The sequence below is a fragment of the Acomys russatus genome, chromosome 3 (genome assembly GCF_903995435.1).
Source record: "Acomys russatus chromosome 3, mAcoRus1.1, whole genome shotgun sequence".
Taxonomy (NCBI): Eukaryota; Metazoa; Chordata; class Mammalia; order Rodentia; family Muridae; genus Acomys; species Acomys russatus.
In genome coordinates, this window is record NC_067139.1 from 68,650,018 (window position 1) to 68,671,953 (window position 21,936).

The 21,936-nt window shown below is 44.6% G+C and overlaps 1 protein-coding gene across 2 annotated transcripts in view; it reads right to left on the minus strand.

Annotated features, from left to right (window-relative positions):
* Positions 1-1,537: 1,537 nt before the first annotated feature.
* Sh2d4b (SH2 domain containing 4B) overlaps positions 1,538-21,936 on the minus strand; it is a 77,922-nt gene continuing 57,523 nt past the window's right edge. For both annotated transcript variants that reach the window (XM_051143383.1, XM_051143384.1), the window contains 2 exons: positions 6,766-6,986; positions 1,538-2,027 (listed from right to left, as the gene is read on the minus strand). In XM_051143383.1, the coding sequence (XP_050999340.1) occupies positions 1,935-2,027; positions 6,766-6,986 (314 nt within the window). In that variant the 3' untranslated portion in view covers positions 1,538-1,934. The remainder of the gene's footprint in view (positions 2,028-6,765; positions 6,987-21,936) is intronic.

Here is a 21,936-nt window from a genome sequence, read left to right on the forward strand (position 1 = left end):
GGCTCACTGTAAAAGCAAGGGGTAAATAAACGGTAGCCATTTTTTCACTAAAATGTGGAAAAGGGAGAAAAAGGGGGAGCCAAGCATAGTGGTACTCATGTATGCTACATGTAAGTCTTGTTTAGACTCTAACAGGAAAAAAACTGACTATAAGAGATACCTGCTGCTCCTAGCCCTTAATGAAGAGCTATTGGTAGTTCATAGTTGTTGAGGAAGACAGAGTCACTCTTCTTTGAAGACATGGTCACTAGCAAAATTTCTATGATGCAGTGAAAGGTCACATCCATGCACATATGGGTAGCACTAATTGTACTTAGTGAGTTATTTTTTTTATATAAATACATTATGTTGAGGATATACTGGTGTGGAGATGGGAGATAGGGTGGTCAAAGGGCAACAGTCAATATTATCACTTTTGTTGTATAGATGTATGAAATTCTCAATAATAAAGAAAAACTGTTTAAGGGATAATAAATAAATAAATAAATACCCCCGGAGAACCATGTGTGGCAAAGCAGCATTGGCATATGTACATATGAGGCTGAAGAGCATGGGGAATGAATAAAAGCAGAGTCAGTCACACAAAACTGGCTGTAATAATAGCCCTGAGGGTGTGCAATGCCACAAGAGGCCAAGGATGCAAGAGACAGAAGAGCCAAGAGGTTGATTAGAGAATAAAGATGCCTATTCTCCTGATGACATGACTCTCAGAAAAGATAAAACAGTTTCCAGAGTCCATCCATCCTTTTATATGCACCAAACCTGGTGCTGCAAATATTATACAGTCTCAGAATATTTCAGAGTGTGGATTGGAACCAAAACCTTCCAAATTTCAGAACCTGTGATCTTGCTCTCACATCTGCTATCTCCTTGTCGGTGACCATAAAGGAACAACATGATTAAGCTCAAATTAGACACCATCCTTGAGAGTTTCCGAGTTCCTGGGAGGTTACTGCCATTTATATGAAGAATATGTTCAGATTAAGGAGACAGAAGAATTAAAATGACAACAGAGCTAAGCCTTTAAGTAGGGAGCACACAGAGAGCATTCTAGACAGCAAAGCCTCATCAAGTATCTAAACAGCATCCTTGGATTTATAATGCATTCCAGACCTGTACACATTCACATGGAATCTTTACTTCAGCATTGCAAAACCAGAACCAAGGTGTGCAGTAAGGTGGAATAAAGGGGTAGAAGTAGTTAGAAGAAGAAGAAGAAGAAGAAGAAGAAGAAGGAGGAGGAGGAGGAGGAGGAGGAGGAGGAGGAGGAGGAGGAGAAGAAAGAAGAAGAAGACCAGAAGACACGACCGAAGCCGCAGAACGAAGAGAAGACGAAGACGCGGAAGGCCAGTCAGACAGACGCCATGCCAGCCAGCAAGAGTCAATCACCTATTCTGGAAGCTGAGTTTAGAAACCTTGGGTAATGTCCATGGTGGTGTCAACAAGCTATGAAAGATGCAAGAAATCTATGTCGTCCACTAAGTAGTCACAAGTTTGCTTCTGTTATCTCTGTGAATTTATGAAATGGCATAAAATAATTTGCTAGAAACCATTGCACATTGGTGTTTGAAGTTTTCCAGAAGGGCACTCACTCAACAAACACTTACTGAGTATTGGCCTTATATATTAAATGTAAAGTTCGGCACTGGAATTGCTTTGGGTTATTAAAATATGATCTATTTGCTCTAGGAGTTCAGTTTAGCACAGCCATGTCAGACCTCCAGGAGCATCATTATTTGGGGCTTCTGCCTTGAGATTTGGAATAGAACCAGTCTTGTAAATACAATCACATTTTGTAGGTCACATTCTAGAGACTCAGTGTTCATCTGAAGAATGGTGGATCTTCCAGAAGACCATGAGGCTTTGAGTTGGGACATTCTTAAGCTCAGTTCAAAATTAGGATATTCAAAGGAGTCTGAAGAGGAGGGGAAAAATCATTCAAACAACAAGTGATAGTCCGGTGGGCTATCCCTCTGTCCACAAGGTTCCTGTAGCAACTCTCCCCCTGAAACAGTGATGATTTCCTCCTAAAGGGAAAAAGAAGAAAAATCCAATTAAGATTCAGAAGAGAGATAAACATTCATAGGGAATCAGGTAGAAAATGGTTGAGACAAGAGGACTAAGGCCATATATCTACCTCCCCTCACTTAACTTTCTAGACATAAGGGGAAACCTTCTTTTAGAAGAAATGCAAACCAGTGCAGAGGTACATGCTTATAATCCCAGCACTCAGCAAGACAGAGGCAGGTGGATCTCTGTGAGTTCGAGTCCAGCCTGGTCTACAAAGTAAGTCCAGGACAGCCAAGGTTACACAAAGAAATTCTGTCTCAAAAAGAAGAAGAAGAAGAAGAAGAAGAAGAAGAAGAAGAAGAAGAAGAAGAAGAAGGAGAAGGAGAAGGAGAAGGAGAAGGAGAAGGAGAAGGAGAAGGAGAAGGAGAAGGAGAAGGAGAAGGAGAAGGAGAAGGAGAAGGAGAAGGAGAAGGAGAGGAAAGGAAAGAAGGAAGAGGAGGCAGAAGAGGAGGAAGAGGAGAAATACATCTGTACAGTATGAGAAAGTAAGAAGGAAGTCCACAAAGTGCAGGCTTGGGACAGGTTAGAAACACAACTCCAAATAAATGTTTGCCCCAGCTCTTGGTGAAGCAGAAGAAACCAAAAGCACAGACATTCCCATACCCCTCAAAGAGCTACTCATTGTTGGCCCCAAGCCTACACCAGACGACGATGGACTTGGGAAACAGAAATTGTCTACTCACAAATAAGCTTGAAATTGAAAGTTGGAAGACTGTCTCATTATTGAAGAGTTTAAGGACCACCTCAACCATAACAGAAAGATGCAAAGCTCAATAGTTCAACGGATTTCTAAGACAACACCAAGCTTCTAAGAGGGAACAGGAGGAAGCTTTAAGAGATCTACATTATCTTTCTCAACCAGACAAGTCATCCATGAAAGAAGAGTGGGCTGTTACCAGAGAAAAATGAGCATACAATTGAAAAGCATGACTATTTAAAATAAAAATATTTTCAGCAGAATAGGCATAAGTAAAAAACAATTTGGTAGATATAGAAATTATAACATCAAGAAAAAGATACCTAAAAATAGAAAATGGACCATGAATAAGAAAAGACAATTTACAGGTGACTAACTGGAAGTAGCCATTAAGTATATGAAAAGACACCTGAGCATCAGTGGCCACAAGAAAAACGCAAGCTACACAATAGTGAGCTACAGTGTCTGATGAGAGAAACTGCCTCAGACAGTTCCAGCAAGAACATGAATTGGTGCCATGTTTTTAGAAGGCAACCTGGCAGGTCTTCTGTAATTAAAATGTGCACACTTTTCCTTCCAGCAATTTTAGTTCAAGGAATTGATCCTGGAAAACACTGCATATGTATCCATGGTGACAAAATGGCATATACATAGTACAAACGTCTCTAAAACACTGTGCATAATCATGAAACTGGAAGGTAGAAAGATGGACACAAGAGGAACATGAGTAATTAAGCTGAACTCTACACCCATACCAAGGAATTCATGGAGCACTACAACTCCTTGTCCTTACAGTAATGTGCAAAGATCTGCCAGGCATGTCTTTGAGACAAGTTCTTATGTGCTGCAGGCTGCCCTTAAACTCACTATGTATCTGAAGATGATGTATCTTGAGCATTTTATTCTCATTTCTCCCTCTTATTGAGCATTGAGATTACAGACTTACTCATCCACTGACGCACCTGGTTTATTCAGTACCGGAGTTCAGATCCAGGCCTTTGTGCCAGGCAAGGGCTATAATGACTAACTGATGTTCATTCCCAACCCCACCCACCCAGATCTAAATAACAGACAGCACCTACAGATGATGCCGAAATGACAGGCATAAGTTTTCATCACTATACACAATGATACCTCATTGAAATCTCACAGGGATGTCACTGAATACACCCCACTGAAGAGGAGACTGAGCCACAAAGGCCTGAGTAGTGGCCCAAAGCCATGCATCATAAGGTAACTGGGATTTAAACTTGACATTCTGGTATCAAAGGCCATGTCTTTAAGCACTACCTTATAGTTTATTAAATATGGGGTTGGAGGTTAAATTGTTATATGCTGTGAAAATGACAAAACTATGTATTTTCTTATGTGCATAAGTTTTGGTATTACCGCCTAGCAAATAACATATGGTACACTAGTAATTCAAGGTAAAAGATGCAACATGGGGCTTCAAATGAGTGAGGCTGACATGATTAATGTAATCATGAATTAATGGTATAATTAAATTTTGATTTATTAAAACTGACCACCAGACGTCCATGTGAGCATAGATGATATCTCTGTTTAGGGCTTGAAGTGAAAGTGTTGATCTCCAAAATTTAAATTTGGAACAAATAAAGCCATTCAGAGATATGTGCTCTGGCCTTCCTGTGCAGAACCTGCCCTAAGGGCTGGGCATTGACCCTTTGATTGAAATCCTGGTGAAGACAAGGAGCCATAGCTGGTGACATAGCTTATTTTGGACGAGAAGGACAAACACTGGGCGCAGTGGGTACGCATGACCTGAAGAGGAAGGTGGCTGGGGCCTGAGCTCCTGACAGCAGCCAGTAGCAGCCATTGGAACTCAGCCAAGTGCCTTGGCCTCCTTAGTCTTGGTTTCCTGGCAAACAAAGCTAACATGTCTCTAAAGCATAGAGGTCACCGTGATTATGAGGGCTTGTATGCTTGACCCAGAACAGTGCTACCAGAATGCACACACTCCCTTCCTTCCTCCTTCCTCCTCCTTCCTCTGGCTGTAAAAGGCCCTTCCCAACACAAGTAGACATTTACCCTGACCCACTCTAAATTCACACCACGTATCTGTGAATGAACAGTTTTCTCTTCTGTCCTGTCTCCTCTCCCTTTCTGTCCCTCTCTGCTTTTGGTGTAGTGCTGTTGTTTTTGTTGTTGTTGTTGTTGTTGTTTTTGTTGGAGGTGTTGTTGTTTACATCCATGTAACCTGAGCTGCCCTTAACTGGTGCTGGTTCTCTTGCCTCAGTATCCACAGTCCTGGGATTTCCCAACACGCCTGCCTAGACAGGTGATTTTCTACGTGCTTTATTCATAAGGCAATGTGAGGATGTAGCTAGCTTTCCAGGCCTGAGGTGTTCTGTGGATGGATAAAATAAAGAAAGCAATCTATAACATAAGAGACCTTATAACAGCAAATCCCAGTGCAAGCAATTTTGTGACACCTTCCACACCTGTGAAACTCAATTAGATATTGGACCTGAAGTCCCATAACTTTACCCTAGAATCCCTAGAGCCTTCCTGAGGTCCAGTTGCCGAGGTACAACTGTTCTTACAGTTATGACAGCTCTCAACAACTGCACTAACACAGAAGCTGCTTCTCAGTATGATATGTGAGACATTTACAAGACAGCATCTTTCCTGATGTGATTCAATGGCAGGACAGATGACAGTACTGGACACAGGATCACAGGGTGCAGTTATGGATACAATACAGTTTAAAAATCCATAAGATTTCAAATAAGCACTATGTGTATTTATTTGCTCAATGTTATGGCTTAAATGTGCTCCCCAAAAGAATGTATTCCAGACATAATTGCAATTTAATGGTTTTAAGGGATAGGATCCAGAAGAGACAATCCGGTCCTAAGCACTCTGCTTCCACAAGCCGGATCAAAGCCATTGTCTCAGTAATGGGATCCTTGCTATAAAGTGAGTTTGGCCCATGTGTTTGTGTGTGTGTGTGAGAGAGAGAGAGAGAGAGACAGAGACAGAGACAGAGTCAGAGACACAGAGACACAGAGTCAGAGAGACAGAGTCACAGAGACCCAGAGACACAGAGACCCAGAGACACAGAGACAGAGAGACAGAGACAGACAGACAGGCAGGCAGACAGACAGACAGACAGAGACAGAGACATGCATATGCATGTGTATACACAAGTGAGCTGGCCTGTGCACATAGGAAAAGTGTGGAGGCCAGAGGTCACTCTCCAACTTAATTTTTGAGACAGAGTCTCTCCTCTGAACCTGGAGCTTGACACTTTGCCTGCACTGACTGGACAATGAGCCTTCAGGATCTGCCTTCTCTACCACCTATCAGGAGTTAATGCAGTAGGGAAAACCTCCGTGAGTGACACTCCCTCCATCTTGGACTTCTCAGACTCCAAAGGTGTGAAAAATGGCTTTTTTTTTTTCCTTATAAATGTTCCAATGTGTTGTGCTCTATCGCAGTGGCAACAAAAGCGAAGGATACTGAGGCTCAGTAGGACTATGTGACATGGCCAAGGCCACACATGTCCCAAGCATAAGAGTAAGTTTAGACAAAAAAGGTGCTGACTCTACTGTGGAGACAAGTTGCTAAGGCCACATGACGGCTTGCTGTACTCCAGCTAGCTTGAAAGCTGCCAGAGTTCAGGGTAGGAGTTGCTGAGAGGGGTGCATGCTAAAATTAAGACAAGGGCTTGGACAGAGAGCTAGCTGTCATCTCCTGTGCTAACAACAGGCAGCACTCAGGTACTCAGGGGAGAGACACCTGGGAGCAGCATTGCAGGTACACAAAGCAGGTTAAGGCATGAGGAAGAGGGGAGAGCACAGCCCCCAGAGCCAGCCCTGAACACCTTCTACCCCAACTTCTGCTGGTCTCTTCTGCCACAATGTGCCATAGTTCAGAGACCCTAAAGCCTTGGCTTGGAGCCTGCACTGGCTGCCCTTGCTTCCGTCAACGTCTCTGCCAATCCCGAGCCCTACTAACACTTCAATGAGGGATACCTTGTGGAAATCAATGAGGTCTGTGAGGGTGGCATGACGATTAGGGTCCACTCCCAGAAAGCTGTAGAAGTCCCCAGAGGCATCCACAAGGAAGTGCTTGAAGCCTCTCTGCAGGCGGTAGGACAGGGTGTAACCCCAGATCTTCTCACTGACCCGGACCAGAAATGCTCCTTCCGTCATATTCTCCAGAAGGTCTTCTGCGCTCTCTCTGCTAATAATTCCTAATTTAAAAGAGAAAAAAAAAAGAAAGGAAAAGATCAAAAGGCCTTGGTAGGCTCTGCACCTCCTTCTAATGCACTGCCAAGTCATCCTTACTCCTTTCCCTCCACCTCAGTTCACAGGCCAACTGTGCTGTCTAGGGTATGAGAGGGGAGGAGATAGGAGGCAGGTCTCTTCCTGCTGCTGCAAAAGTATACTGAGCCAGAACACCCAGCCATGAGCCTGGGGACAGCATTTCTACAGAGTGGAGCATGTTTTTCTCCAAATTAAAGCACACTAATTTGGATTAATTAGGTAAGCAAGGAATTACTAATGAGCTAGAATTATAGCATCTATTGATTACAAATACTAGAGAGCCTTAAATCCCAGAGTTAATGACTAGCCAGAATGATGGAGGACCATGCCACATTGACTGGGATCAGTGGATGAAACCTGAGTGAGTCGTGTTTTCCCTGAAGTCAGGAGGGTCCAACCTTGTGACATTGAAACACAAAATGATCATCAGCAAAGCTCACTCTAAAATAATACACAAACATTCCTCCAGTATGTTTGTTTACAATTTTTCTCAAAGCTGCCCCTAGAGTTCTTGCAGCCCCTGGGCCTGATGGAAGCGTCCTCCATATGCCTATGCACACTGAACCCAAGGTTCCTTAGTAGATGAAAGTGCATCTCTATTTCACTTGAGAACAGAACCTTCTAAGGTGCTTTGACCTATGCCATATGGAAGACAGGTCTGGCCTTGGAATTACCTACACATTGGCAGCAACCCCTAGAAATAAATGGTTTCATGCAGCTGCCTCATCCAGGTGACTTAGAGAAGCCAAGTATTTGGTGGGTCAAACTCTGGAAAGCAGGAAAGTAGGTAGATGAGAGGGCACCAGAAGAGGTATATTCATTCTTCAATGCCTGCCTCCACCAAGAGATCTTCTGCCAAAACCTTAACTTTTCTAATATTCTTTGATATTTATGTGATTATAACCCAAATCTATTTCATAGGTACACTATGGCTTTCAAGTCCAATAAAAAGTTCTAAGTTTTTTTGGTTGTTAGTTGGTTTTGATCCTGGTAATAGTTGTGGGTTTGTTGGGTGCTGTCTTAAAGAGCAATGAATTGTAACACATCCCCCTCTGCTACCTACCTGCCTATTTGACAAGGTACACATACTTTATGTACCCTGTGCCTGAGGAATGGTATATATGTACCCACACTGGCAAATATCCCTTTTAAGGACAGTCAACATGATTGAGGGCTACTGTTGACATCATTTCCCAGGTCTCATAACAAATGGCAATCAAGCTGGCTAGCAACCAGGCAAATAAGTGGATGGTCCAGGAGATGGAGAAGGAGAAGGAAAGCCATCTAGGCACAGAACACTTAAAGAATGTGCATTGCTCCATGCCAAAGCTGGACCAAAGAGTGGTCCCATATCAGAGAGCAACTTCCTGTGACTCCATCCCAAGGCCATAATTGTTTCCTCGCATTGAAACTCCATTTTGGAACAGGAACTGAAGCTAGGGAGACCCATCAAGGAACGAAATGGGCTGTGAGCTTAAGTGACTGAACTTTCACCAGAAAAATTAGAGAGCTAAACTGAAAGAGATGCATACTAAAAGAGATGACAACTTTTTTCTGTTGCAAAAAATTGATGGTCACATTTTTTTACATGTATGAACAGGCAAGCTTCATGGTGCACACATGGAAGTCAGAGGATAAACTGTAATTTATTCTCTCCTTCCACCTCATAGGCTCGAGGACTGAACTCAGGTCAGCAGGCTTGGGCAAGTAACTTCACCCACTGAGCCATCTTACCGCCTGCTCATTGCTAGTTTTAAGTAAAACATAAAAAGTATGCCTATTTACAGGATATCATGTGACCACGTGACATCTTTATATAAAATTGTCGTTGGTAAGAAGATTATGTGATGGATTTTTTTAGTCATTAACAGGAAGGTCAAGAGTAAGATGAGATTGCTTATCAAAACATTCAAGTTAGGGCCTAGTGAGATGGCTCGGCAGTCAAGAGTCCTGCTGCTTCACAGAGGGTCAGGGATGGATTCCCAGTGGCTCACAACTATCTTGAACTCCAGGTCCAGGGTGACTTGATCCATCTTCCCTGAACACCCACACACACATACATACACACACAAAAAAAAGGAAGGAAGGAAGGAAGGAAGGAAGGAAGGAAGGAAGGAAGGTTAGGAAAACAAGTTCTGCCTATTTTACATCCTTCCAGGAACAATAATTTAAAAGTCTGAACAAAGGGTGAGGATGTAGCCCAATGACAGAGTGCTTGACTGGCCTGCACAGACCAGTGGGCTCCATCCTTGGCACCACATAAGTTGGATTTGATGGCATAAGCCACAAGCCAATAATCCCAGCACTTGGGATGCTGAAGCAGAGAGATCAGAAATTCAAAGTCATTCTCAGAGAGTTTAAGGAGAGCCTGAGCTATTAATACCCTGTTTCCAAAAAAAGGAGGCAGGGGGGAGAAGAAGAAGAAGAAGAAGAAGAAGAAGAAGAAGAAGAAGAAGAAGAAGAAGAAGAAGAAGAAGGAGAAGGAGAAGGAGAAGGAGAAGGAGAAGGAGAAGGAGAAGGAGAAGGAGAAGGAGAAAAGGAGGAGACAGGAGAGGAGAGGAGAAGAGAGGAGAGGAGAGGAGAGGAGATAAAGAATCTTAATGAGATGCTGTAGGGAGCAGAAGCAGCCCAGGATGGGTGAATTTCTGAGTGAATGTGTATTGTTGACATGGACATGGCTATGTCAATGACTTCATAGGCTCAGACCCCTGGAGGAATGACAAAAAGCCTTCTCAGTGGGGATGAGGCTCCGAGAAAAAATGGCAAAGCCTTCTCTTCTGGCCCAGAAAATGTCCATCATAGCTTTCTCCTCCCAGATATTTATAGCCTGAAGACTGCTCCCCTACAGAGAATGTTCCTAACTAAGCCTTGATCCAGCTGGGGACTATAAACTCTGCCTCCTTGCTTACCTGTATGTAATAACTCCACCTCCTTGTTCAGCTGTATGCAATAACGCAGCCTTCCTGTTCAGCTTTGTATGAACGCAATGAGCTGGGCGCCGTAGTTTCTTCAGTAGAGTGCCCAGTCCACCCAATCCCAGATTTTCTGTCTGTGTGTCTCTCTATGTTTATCTTTTCTTTATTTCCCTGATGCCCCGGTGAGAACAAGCCTCTGGACACTGTACAAGGACACAGCAAGATACACAGGCATATACCCCAGGGCTTATCACCCTGAGCATTGCTGATACTTTAGACTGATTTTTTTTTTCCAGAATCACTGGCCTCGTCCTCTCAAATGCCCAAAGCACCTCCCAGTTGCTACCACCAAAAATGTCCCCTGCCCCAGGTTTCGTTCTCAATCACCTGCTGAGAACCCCTCACCATGGCACAGATTAGGAATCTCTAAACATATGCTAATAACTGAAAACAACAACAACAAAATCTTAGACCATACTACTGCAGCAATCATAAAGCTTACATCAAACGTATGGTTTCAACATTGGTTTATATTGATATATTTTCACAACTCTAACACCTATAAGAGCTATGAAAGCAATGACTTTTCAGGTTTCTTTTTCTTCCACTCTATCCTCGTGTCTGGGAATGTGTCTGGAACTTGGGCCATCAATAAGTAGCACAGAATACATGATAGCTGGGAACTACAATCCCACGACTGGCATTTATGAGACACTGGCATTGTGACAGCCACTGTGCTAAGAGGTCAATCAGCATTGGCTTGCTAAAGCCTCACAATAATCTTCTCAGGCAGATGCTTTTATACCCAAGCCCCATTTTGCAAAGTAAAAAAGGTGAGGCTGAAAGATACTGAGTTACTTAACAAGGTCTCTCAGCTAGCAAGTGGCAGAGGCTGGATAGAGGAACAGTCTGTCAATTTATTCTCCCTCCGTCCCCCCCGCCCCCCCCCACAGGGAACAGCCCAGAGCCTCCCATGCAGGAAACTGGAAGACTGTGTGAGCAAGGTGGGGATTAGCAAAACAAGTTCCTACCCCCAAGAAGACTCAACCAGGAAGTGCATAGAAGCTTCTCAACGGGCTGAGTTCTAGGTGAGCCAGGACCAGGGCTGTAGGCACAGACTGAGAGGAAGGCTACCCACCCTTGGAGAAGCAACGCCCAAGGGTATGATATGGAGAGGAGACAACAACTGAATCTGCAAAGAAGAACTCACATCCGGGTTTGAAGTCTTTCCAGCAGAGACAGACTCATCACCAGGCACTGGGAGATGAAGCTCAATGGCCCCTGAGTATCTCCGGAAGGTGACACCAGAAGCCCCGTCCTTTATATAACATGGCTTGGTCTTTACACATGACCTATGAAAACCTTCTGTATTGGGCACTTTAAATCACCTCCAGATGGCTCACACTATCTAACTCAAATGACATATTAGGCAACCAAAAAAAAAAGTCTGTACTTGTTTTATATAGATGAAATCTTTGTGGATTTAACTACATTTTCTTTGGTTGGTTGAATCCACGGTTACAGAACCCATAGACATAGAGAGCATAAAGGACATATTAAGTGAAACAGCAACAGGGCCTCACGGAGGCTGGGACCACAGTAGGAGGTTGGGTGCTGTTGCCCCCCAAGTGAGCCACAACCGCAGCTGATCTTGTCCTTTACACAGCTCAAATGTCACAGCTATAGGAATACACTGAAGCAAACAGCCTCCGTTTCTACCTGGACTCTTAATGGGAATGAAGGAAGAGGCTTACACCTGATCTCCCTGCAGGTGTCCAGAGCTCACAGCAGCCCAATAGCCACAGCGCCCTCTACTGTGCACCAGTAGAAAATGATAGTGCTTCTCTCCGGAGACAAGCCCTTCTTTGGAGTTAGTTGCCCAGGCTACCGCAGTGCCGAAGCAGGAATGCTGCTTGCTGAGTTAGACAACAAAGCCAGCTAACTCCACCCACCCACCAGCAACACTGCCCAAAAGCTGGCATCTGCAGTTTAGCAACCCACTGAAGGAGCCAGCAGCACCCAGCTTCTTCTTGCTGTATCTTAAGTACAGACCTTAAGTAGACACATACCGACACCCTCTAACTCTTGCCTCCAAATCCCACTCGAATGCTCTTAAACACCCTGAGCATCAAGTTCTCGATCCAGATATTTACTCAGCAAAAGGAGGGCACTTCATAGTCCCGAAAGTTGCCATGCTCTAATAGAGCCATAAATCTGCAGGTTAACACAGCCTCAAGCCTGACCCAGAGCTCCGTCTCCTTCTCAACCCCAGTTCCATCCTTGGAAATCATTAGCTGGGAACTGAAGCCACCCAGGTAACCAAATAAGCTTTTTTTATTTCTCTGTCAGTGCTTCACTCTGAAAAAGACACAGAGGCAGGCCGGCTGCCCAGGTTCCCTTTTTATGAGTCTCAATTTATCTAACGTGCATATTTCTTAAAGCTTTCGCCGGACCGCCTGACAACTCCCCCATTACCGCTTAGCTATTTCTCATTCTTTTTTTTTTTTTTTTTTTTTTTTTTTTTTTTTTTTTTTTGCCTGTGACTTTCCTTTCTTACTGCCACACTTTGCAGACAATATCATTAAGAAGGCCGGAGTTATTAAGCTCTTCATTCTCAACAGTTTCTCAAAGCATCTGAAAGCCACAGAGATTGTGATGAATAAATTCAGATACCTGCATTTTTTGTTTTTGTTTTTTTTTATTTTTTATACTTCCAAATGAAATTGAACCACGGCTAAGTGCTGAGACAAGGTTTTCAGTGGACAGGCTTCCTAGATCCAAATATACTTATGCACAGGGGGGATTATTGTCCATGGCTGCCTGTCTCCTCACAGCTTCCAGGCCAGGTTCTAAGGCCACTTGTGCAGGTCAGTGTTCTGACTCTACAGAAAACACCAGAGACAGTCAACACAGAAACAGACAAGGTTTGCTTAAGATAGGGAAGATCCACTGTAGGCCTCTGGAGAAGGAGCTGGGTGGCAGTGTTAAGACAGCACGGATGAGGCATTGGGGCGGGGGGGGGGGGGTGTGGGAAGAGATGACTTGGTGGTTAAGAGCACTGACTGCTCTTCCAGAGGTTCCGGAGTTCAATTCCCAGCTGCCACATGGCATTTCACAACTGTCAGTAACTCCAGGATCCCACAACGTCACTCACACATACAGACAAAGCACCAATGAAAATTAAGTAGAGATTTTTATAAGGAAGAACGGCATGGGCGTGGAGGACCTGCTCATCTCCTGGGGAGGGATCCAAAGAGAAGGGATGGGGCCCCGCCTATAATGCCATTCAAGGTCACACTCCTCATAGCCTCCCGAGGTCCGCCCACCTCCTAAGCACGCCCCTCAGTCAACAGCCTTTATCATATGGGCCTTTGGAAGCAATGTGCATCCAAACACATGACAGAGTGACAGACACCACCCAGCAAAATAATTTCTGAAGCTGGCTATGCATTCTGTATTCTGCGGAGCACTCATCTCAACTGGACGCATTTATTTATGGCATGATTACTTGTGTACCGTCAGTCTAATAGCCCATCCATCTGCTTCGATAAGTCAGAGACCAGGCAGCTTTCCTGTGTAGAGACCAGCCTCGCCTGCTTGATCCTGGCTACCATCTTCTGGCAAAGAAGCAGGGACCTTCCTTTGCCGTCTGTCTATGCAATTTCAACAGAGGTGGACTCTATCTACACCTGCTCCGGACAGTCTTAAGACAGCGCCATCAGGCAGCTCATCTACCAGGCCACAGCTATTGGCTTGGGTGTGATCATGTGACCAAATCCGAGCCATCAAAGCAGAAGACAGGAAACAGTAGTGGGACTGGTGAGTGAAAGCAGACCCTCTGCTGTTGCTGCTGCTGCTGCTGCTGCTGCTGCTGCTGCTGCTGCTGCTGCTGCTGCTACATTTAACCAGAGAGAAAAGATATGGCCCCTTAAACAATGGCTGCTTCAGAATGAAAGCAACGGTGAGTGGAAAGGGGCCAGTGGCTGAAATATGCTTGCTCCTTAGGTCAGGTAAAGTCTGAAACTGGTCCTAGCTGTCTGAGGGGGCGGTGCTTTTCAGTCCCGTGAGCCGAATTTCCTTTTAGTTATGTTGCTATGCATTTTTTCTATCACCTGCAAGTGCACATGAGTTCCATGAGGGCAGGGGTCAGCGCTTCCACTTATTACTTAAGTATACCATGAGTAATCAACTAGCTGCTTATTTGTTTGTTTGCGCTGAGACAGACTTATCTGTCTTTGAGGGGCTTTGAGGGACTATAAGTCCAAGGTTGAGTTGATTCATCGACTGCACTTGTGGTGACAGCCCTAGGCTGGGAAACAATGTGGTAGAAGAACAGAAATCAAATTTGTACACACGAAAGAGATCACATGACATGGCAGGAAGACGGGAGAGGAGACAGGCCCCAAAACCAGTAAGTTCCTGTTTAACTGTATTTACTGCCTACAGGCCACATTAAACACTCAGACAGCACACTTCGCTTCTCTGAAAATAAAAAATGGCCCCAACGTCTGAAGAAGCCACCTTCCCCAGGCAGAAATGAAGCATGACCACCAAGACTGCCCCGCAACCCAGAACACCTGAGTACCCCCTAAAGACACCATCATCTCTTCCACGTCAAGATGCCCAGGCCCTACAGAAACTGACCCCATCACTGTGTTCCCTGAGGTGATTGCAGTGTCTCGGTTTCCTCACTGGTGAGATGGTGGCGTGGCAGAACTCCAACATGGTGAAAAGCTTCTGAGATTCTGAAGCCAGATGGGAGTATAAATCCTTCCATGATTGTTTACTGGCAGTGTAGGCTGAGGCATGTGCCCTCAATTCTTTGGCCCTTCATTTCTGTAGTGGACTAAGTGGACATATGTGGAGCCTAAAGAATGCCTTGCATACTGTGAGCTCCATACACAAAATGGACAGAATTAACACCTACTTCATGTGTTTATATGTGGAGTAAATGGAATGTTGGATAGTCAATCAGTATTTGATATAAAGCCGAAACAAAGTCAATGTTCAAAAACCTATTGAAACATAAAAGGCCATCATACTCCCACAAGTGCAGCCAGACATAGACCCCAAAGATGTAGCCCAGTGTATGCTTGAGAACAGGAAGTCACAAGTCTGTAGTGAGAACTTTCAGTCATGGGAGTATTTTTGCTGTTGTTGTTGTTGTTTTAATCCCAGGTGAGGGATGTGGGGCGGGTTCAGATTGACCACCACAGCTGACTATGGTTTGTCTCATGCTCTGCAGGGGCATGATTATTCCAGCTGAAAATAGTTTATGTTAGCAATTCTGGGGACTCTTGATAAATGTTGGAGCCTGAAGAGGGGGCTGCTGCTGCTGCTGCTCCCCCTGTTGCTGCTGCTCCCCATGTTGCTGCTGCTCCTCCTGCTGCTACTCCCCCTGCTGCTACTCCCGCTGCTGCTGCTGCTGCTAATGCTATTGCTGGTTCCTGTTTGCTCCTCTTGCTATTTGTTGCTCTTTGCTGGGTTGCTGGATTGCTGGTTGCTGGCTGGAGACATCCTGATGACAAAGGTCAAATTTGCCCCCAAGGAATTTGATTCTCCTACTCATCAGGAAGTAGTCTAACAACATTGGCACCTCCTTTCTCCTCTAACTTTCTTTCTCTCCTACCCAGTGTTGGGAGTTGGAAGTGGATAGGGGTGGTGTAGGAAGGTAGGAAAAAGAACCCAATAGAGTAGCCAAAATCCCAGCTATACATATCCCCTATCCACAGAAGCCACGAAGCTAAATGAGGCTTTCGAATGTTCTGCTGCACAATCCCTATCGTATGCAGGGCTTGGGAGCAGAGCCGGCACTAGTGTTATAGTCGAAACCTTAGGGATAATAGTGCAATCTGCTTTCCTTAAGCAAAAGCAATATTGTTCTTTGTAACCCCTTTTGGGGATATCTAACCAATGTACACTTTCAGGAAAAGAATGAAAACAATTCTTTTGTTTCTTGGTGGAATACCTTAAGCAAAAATCGTAGAAGCTGGGATCATAGCTTAGCGGAAGAATGTTTGCCTGTCCTTTGCAAGGCCTCATGTTCAATCTTCAGCACTACAAAAGCCAAGAAAATGGGTCCAAGTGACCTACCCTTTAAAAAGTTTTTGAGACCAGACCTGGTGAAAGGTTTTTCTTTTCAATTCTGCTCAGGAGAGGGGGTCCAAGAGGTCTTTTAACTCCACATGCAAGGCAGCCCTCCCAACGGCCTGTGTCACACCTGTGGCTTTCAGAAACGACTTCAAGACAATAATCATTGTGTTGGTGTGAACAGGAGGGACCACCGTAAATGCATGTGTTTGAATGCTTGGCTCATAGGTAGTAGCACTATGAGGAGGTGTGGCCTTGCTGGAGTAGGTGTGGCCTTGTTGGAGGAAGTGTGTCACTGTGGAGGCCAGCCTTGAGGTCTCCTATGGTCAGTGTGACACAGTCTTATTCAGTTGCCTACAGATCAAGATGTGGAACTCTCAGCTCCTCCACCACTAGCTATGGAAATGATGGGCTAAACCGCTGAAACTGTAAGGTAGCCCCGATAAAATGGTTTCCTTTATAAGAGTTGCCTTGGGTATGGTGTCTTTTCACAGCAGTGAAAATCCAAACTAAGACAATCATAATTTTTGATTTGAACTTTTTTTTTTTTTTTGAGAGGGAGAGAGGCTAAATTAGTATCATCTTCTTTTGGCATAGCCATATGATGTCATTGTTTTCTTCTTATCTGAATGAGAAGACTGATTTATAGCATACCCTAGAGATACGAAACCACTGGTGTATACACTTCAAGTCCCATGGTTCACCTTCCAAGGCCACCATGTTGATTATTGCATATAACAAACAGCATTTATTTGTAAGACTTGATACCTAGGACCCTCAGAACAAGACCCACTGTCGTTATTGTCCTCAGCTTTGTCTGATGCTTCAGGTAAATTTTTAGTGCTTCAGCTCATATTCCTGAGACCTCAGCAACTATTCTTGGCTCCGTCCATCAACAGAAATATCTTCCCAAAGCCTCACACCAGGTTCTTCCTCACTGTCCTTGGATGCTAATGATAACTGCCTCATGGGCTCACACACACTCTTCATCTGCCTCAGAAACTCTAGGCCTAGAAAATAATCACTAAGAACAAACTGGCCATTCCCAGACAGCTCCTGGGGCTAGGTTGGGACATGCACATCAGCTCAATTCTGCAAGGTCATGGAGCAGGGAGAGTGAGAGACAGCTTGTACCGAAAGTGATTCTCAGTAAGGGTTTATAAATCCAAAGCAGACGTCTTGTTTTATCCCAATATCCACTCCTGGATATTCAGAGAATTCAAAGAAGAATGGAACACCCAGAATAGAGTATATAAGATCCTGTGTGTTGTTCAAAATTCTGGGTTTACTGGTGGGGAAAGATTGGGTCAGCTTCTGCAGCTTTCTAGGCCTTGTGGTGGTCACCCATAAAGGGATATCTATACCCAGTTTAAGAAGCCCTTGACAGTGATGTGAGGTGATGTATATCAAATTATACAGTTCAAGTAAAGCATGAGGGACTACATGGAAGAGGCACATCAGAAGGGTGGTGAGAGGAAAGCCATCTTAACTCCTAGGCTCCCTGAAGACAACACTGTTTACAAAGATGGGGAATGCCAGCTCCATACTTTATGCTTGTCAAAACAAGCACCATGCCAGTAACATATCATCTGGGTAAAACAAGCCTCACTTAAATTAGGGTGAGTCCACACCTGGGATACACTCCCAGTATCTGAGCAGAATTCAACAGGACTCACTTACCAGTGCCATGCCCATCATCAACCACACAGCATTTTTCTGTGCCAAGCCCCAAGGGCAGTAGCAAGGCCACCATGGGTCACTGCCAAGACAACAAACCATGGACCACACTTTAAATCTTTTCAGGAAGTAATGCTGAAGAAGAGAAATTCATTCTGAATGAGCCAATGTTCAGACAGAGAACACTCAATAATGTCAGACACATGCTGAAGTCCCAAAATAGCTTTTTCCCAGAGCCAAGCTTATGTGCTGGCACATCTCAGGAAGAACTTCACGTCTCTCATAATTCTTGGGATGTGGCAATGAGCAGAGGAGAAAGGGGATTCCTTTTTTCCTAGTCTTTTTAACAGAAGACTGATTAACTTCCCAGGTTGGTCTGGGGAAAGACAATCTTTATTCCGCGTGTCCTCTGTGCTCTATATGCATTTCTCTACACTGTGTTTCTTGGAAAACACGGAGTTTCCTGTGCTAGTTGATCCCACACTCCATGACACACCAGTACTGGCACTGACATGTGCCTTTTTGGGGGGACAAAATGTCTTTGTTGATTTGATTTGTATAGGCATCCAAATGTATGTTATGTCAATTTCCCAGAAGGTATTAAATGACCCACCCAAGGTCAAAGAAAGGCCCTATATCTTGAGATCTCTGTCTGTCTTGCTGTTTGGATTTTACCACAGTACATCTAAATGTCTGAGAAAACAGAAAACTACACATCACAGTAGTTATTCTTAACCCGCACCAAAATCCGTCTGAAGTGACTAGGAATGTCTTATTCAGGAAAAGAAAAGAATTATACCTCAATTGTGATAGACTGCATCATTGACTCAAATTCTTCTTAACTTACTCTGTCCACACCTCTTGATATATGACCTTGAAGTTTCTTACAAGGAAGGAGGAAGAGGAGGAGACGACAAATAGTGGCCAGCAGCCTGAAGCAGAAAGGACAATGTGCTAGTCCTAAGTATAGACTTCAAGAAACCCAGATGCTGCCCATCATTCTCTTCTACCCACACCATCACCATGACAACAGGATATCTAAGTGGACCCAGTGCTCCTAGAACATGAGCGCTACATAATGTAGGACTTCCCAAACTGAGATACCCAGCCACCCAAGGCAGGAACAGAGTCCCTGCCAAGGCAGGTAACAGATTGGTACAGGCTACCTGTGGGCTGATAAGCTCTCTGTCTCTGTAGGGATTGATACAGAAGGAGTCCCACCTACCCATCAGAAAATCTCCAATGTTGGAAAGAAAGTTGGGACCTTCTAGGTAGTCTCAACTTTAGCATTTTAGAAGGGAACAAAGTTACACACACACACACACACATACACAGACACACAGTCTTAGGAACCAGAATTGGGCTGCTGATATTTTGTTTTTACCCAAAAGTTCAGTATATTAAAGTAACCACTGTTAACTATCACCATCAAGTCATAAAAGATGGGGCATTTTAACACTAAAACTGAGAAAGAATATAATCCTGCGATATAAATATAGCTCAGTCCTTTTTTCTAAGCAAAGGCAGCTGGCCATTCGCCACATATGAGTTTTTTTCTTTCATTCTGTCACAGATCAATGAAAACTTGGTCACTAAATAGTTCTGTTCCATGTGTTAACAACTTCCCTACATGCTTTATGGTAGAAACTGTCAGGAGAACATGAAGTCAATTACATAAATTGTAAGACTTAAATCTAGGTTCTGTTTGTTCTGTGACAACATAAAACTTACCCTTTTCTCCCTTGAAATAAAAAGCAAAATTAAAAATAAATTTCTTTTTCCTTAGCTGGATGTCTGACGGCAACATGGGTGACCAGTAGCTCTATGGAAGTCACTGCTGAGCATGTGCAGGCAGTGTTTCTGTCATTACACAAAGGGCACAGGCTTCATTAAGTTGGACCAAGTAACCTTTCTTGAATGGATTATCCGAGACAGTCTACCCAGAGAAAGAGGCCACGTCAATCTTTTTACATAAAAAGAAAAATTAAAAACTCTAAGACCAGCCGGGCGTGGTGGCGCACGCCTTTAATCCCAGCACTCGGGAGGCAGAGGCAGGAGGATCGCTGTGAGTTCGAGGCCAGCCTGGTCTACAAAGTGAGTCCAGGATGGCCAAGGCTACACAGAGAGACCCTGTCTCAAAAAAAAAAAAAAAAAAACTCTAAGACCTTCCCCCTCCCCCCAAAAAAAGATGAATTTGAGCACGTCAACTATACCTTCCCCATTGGCTACCAGGAGCACATCTGAGCAACCAGTACAGCCACCAAACCCCAGCTCCACGGGGACACTTGAGCTGCACTCTGCAGCAGCCTGAGATACCATAAGCTACTTCCATGGTGGTAATAATGTACACCTGGGCAGGCGATGTCTCCAATTGAGGGTGGTGGTCCTCCAAGGGCTTCCAACCACACAATATGACAGAAGGCAGGGAGTCCCTGGTACCACCTCCAGGGACACATGGCTCAGTCACCCATGAGTGACTGTTTTCTCTGGGCAATGAAGAGCTATTGCATGATTCTGTTGGGTGTGTGGAGGCCTAAGAGAAGGAAGATTTCCAAAAGCGAAAAATAGTTATAAAAGTCTTACCATTCAAAACTCCTAACCACACCATGGGCACCATGGCTAATGATACCTGTGCAATCACAGCAGGTATCTGTTCCAGCCGGAAACATTGAGACTGATGTGTGACTCACTGTTTCTTTCCTTTCCCTATGCCACAAAACCATCAGACTTTCCAGTAGAAACAAAACTTCAGTCTGAGTCCTAGATGTTTAGGCCAACAAACTTGAGACCAGAGTATAAAATACCCTTAGTTGGTAGTAGTCACTGTGCCTTTGGGTGCCTCTGTTCTGAGGTACAGCAAAGCCTACATGCACACTGAGACCCGCATAGTAGGGATGCTATAGTTGTCTTCTAGAAGTCAAAAGAATGATGGCACTGGAAGATGATAAGCTGTGTTTCTGCACCTGACCCCTCAGCAGCTGGGAGGCAGAGGTGACAGGTGAACACAGAGATGCCTAAGACATGTGTCCTGCACTTGTTGGGCATATCACCAATTAGAAAAAAAAAGCCATGCCTCTCTTGTGCAGCTCTGGGCTGTTAGATTGTTACTAGACGCCATGGTGTGGGGGAACATACAGCTACCAGGCCCCAGCACTGAATACCGAGAGCCTGGGACTGGAAAGCCTAGGATCCCATCCTAACACTGGCAGCAAAGGCTCACCTTTGGCCACTCCTTCACAGACGCATACTGTGACAGGCCCTGGGTAAAACAGGCCAGGCTTTTAGCTTTCCAGGCGTACATTCATATAGGAGAATAGAAAATGAGCGTTAAGATAAATACAAGTGGCATAAGTGAGCTATTAAGAAGGATAGAAGACAAATTGAGAGAGCTTGAAGGAAATGGCCTTCAGAAAGAAATCCAAGAAGAGCCTCCCTGAGATATTGCAGATGAAAAATAAGACAGTATCAGCCAAGCAAAGAGCTGGGGGAGAAACCGCAAAGACAGAGGACATCTCATCACACAAGGACGAAGGGCCTGAGCTGCTCTTTTAAGAACAGAAGAAAGGCAAGATGGTTGACATCAGTGTAGTATGGGAAACTATCATCTGGGCCTTGTGGACCTCAGGACGGGGTTGGGGGAGAGGGAGTTGCATGCATAAAGGGAAGTAGAGGATAACACAGCAGAGATGTGACAGGACCCGACTGCATTTAAAATAATTCCAGAACGCTTTGTGAAGGATGAACCATAAAGAGGACAGACCAGGGAAGATATTCCCCAGGCCTGGACTGGAAGTGTCATTACCTTTGTGACCTTCAGCCATCCTATCAGTACTGCATGTCAGCTGTCTGCAACCTGCAATTCAAAGGTCACATGCTCTTTGGGCTCCATCAGGCTAGAGCAAAGGTGCAGATAGCTTTGCTCAGTGAGCACGTTCTCCTGCTAAGCATGTCTGAGGCTGCTCTCAGAGCTGGATGCATGCCCAGTACATGCTCATGACGGCCTTCCTCTGCCAGCTGCCAGTCAGCCTTCAAGACACCAGAACTCTACACCCCCATGATACCAGATTCTACCTTTCAGCTGGATAGAATTGAGAGTACACAGAAGTTGGTCTGGATTCGGAGGGCAGTTCATCACCAAGACAAACACAGGAAATACAGCCAAAGACAAGACTCTTCATCCACTTGGAGATGAAGC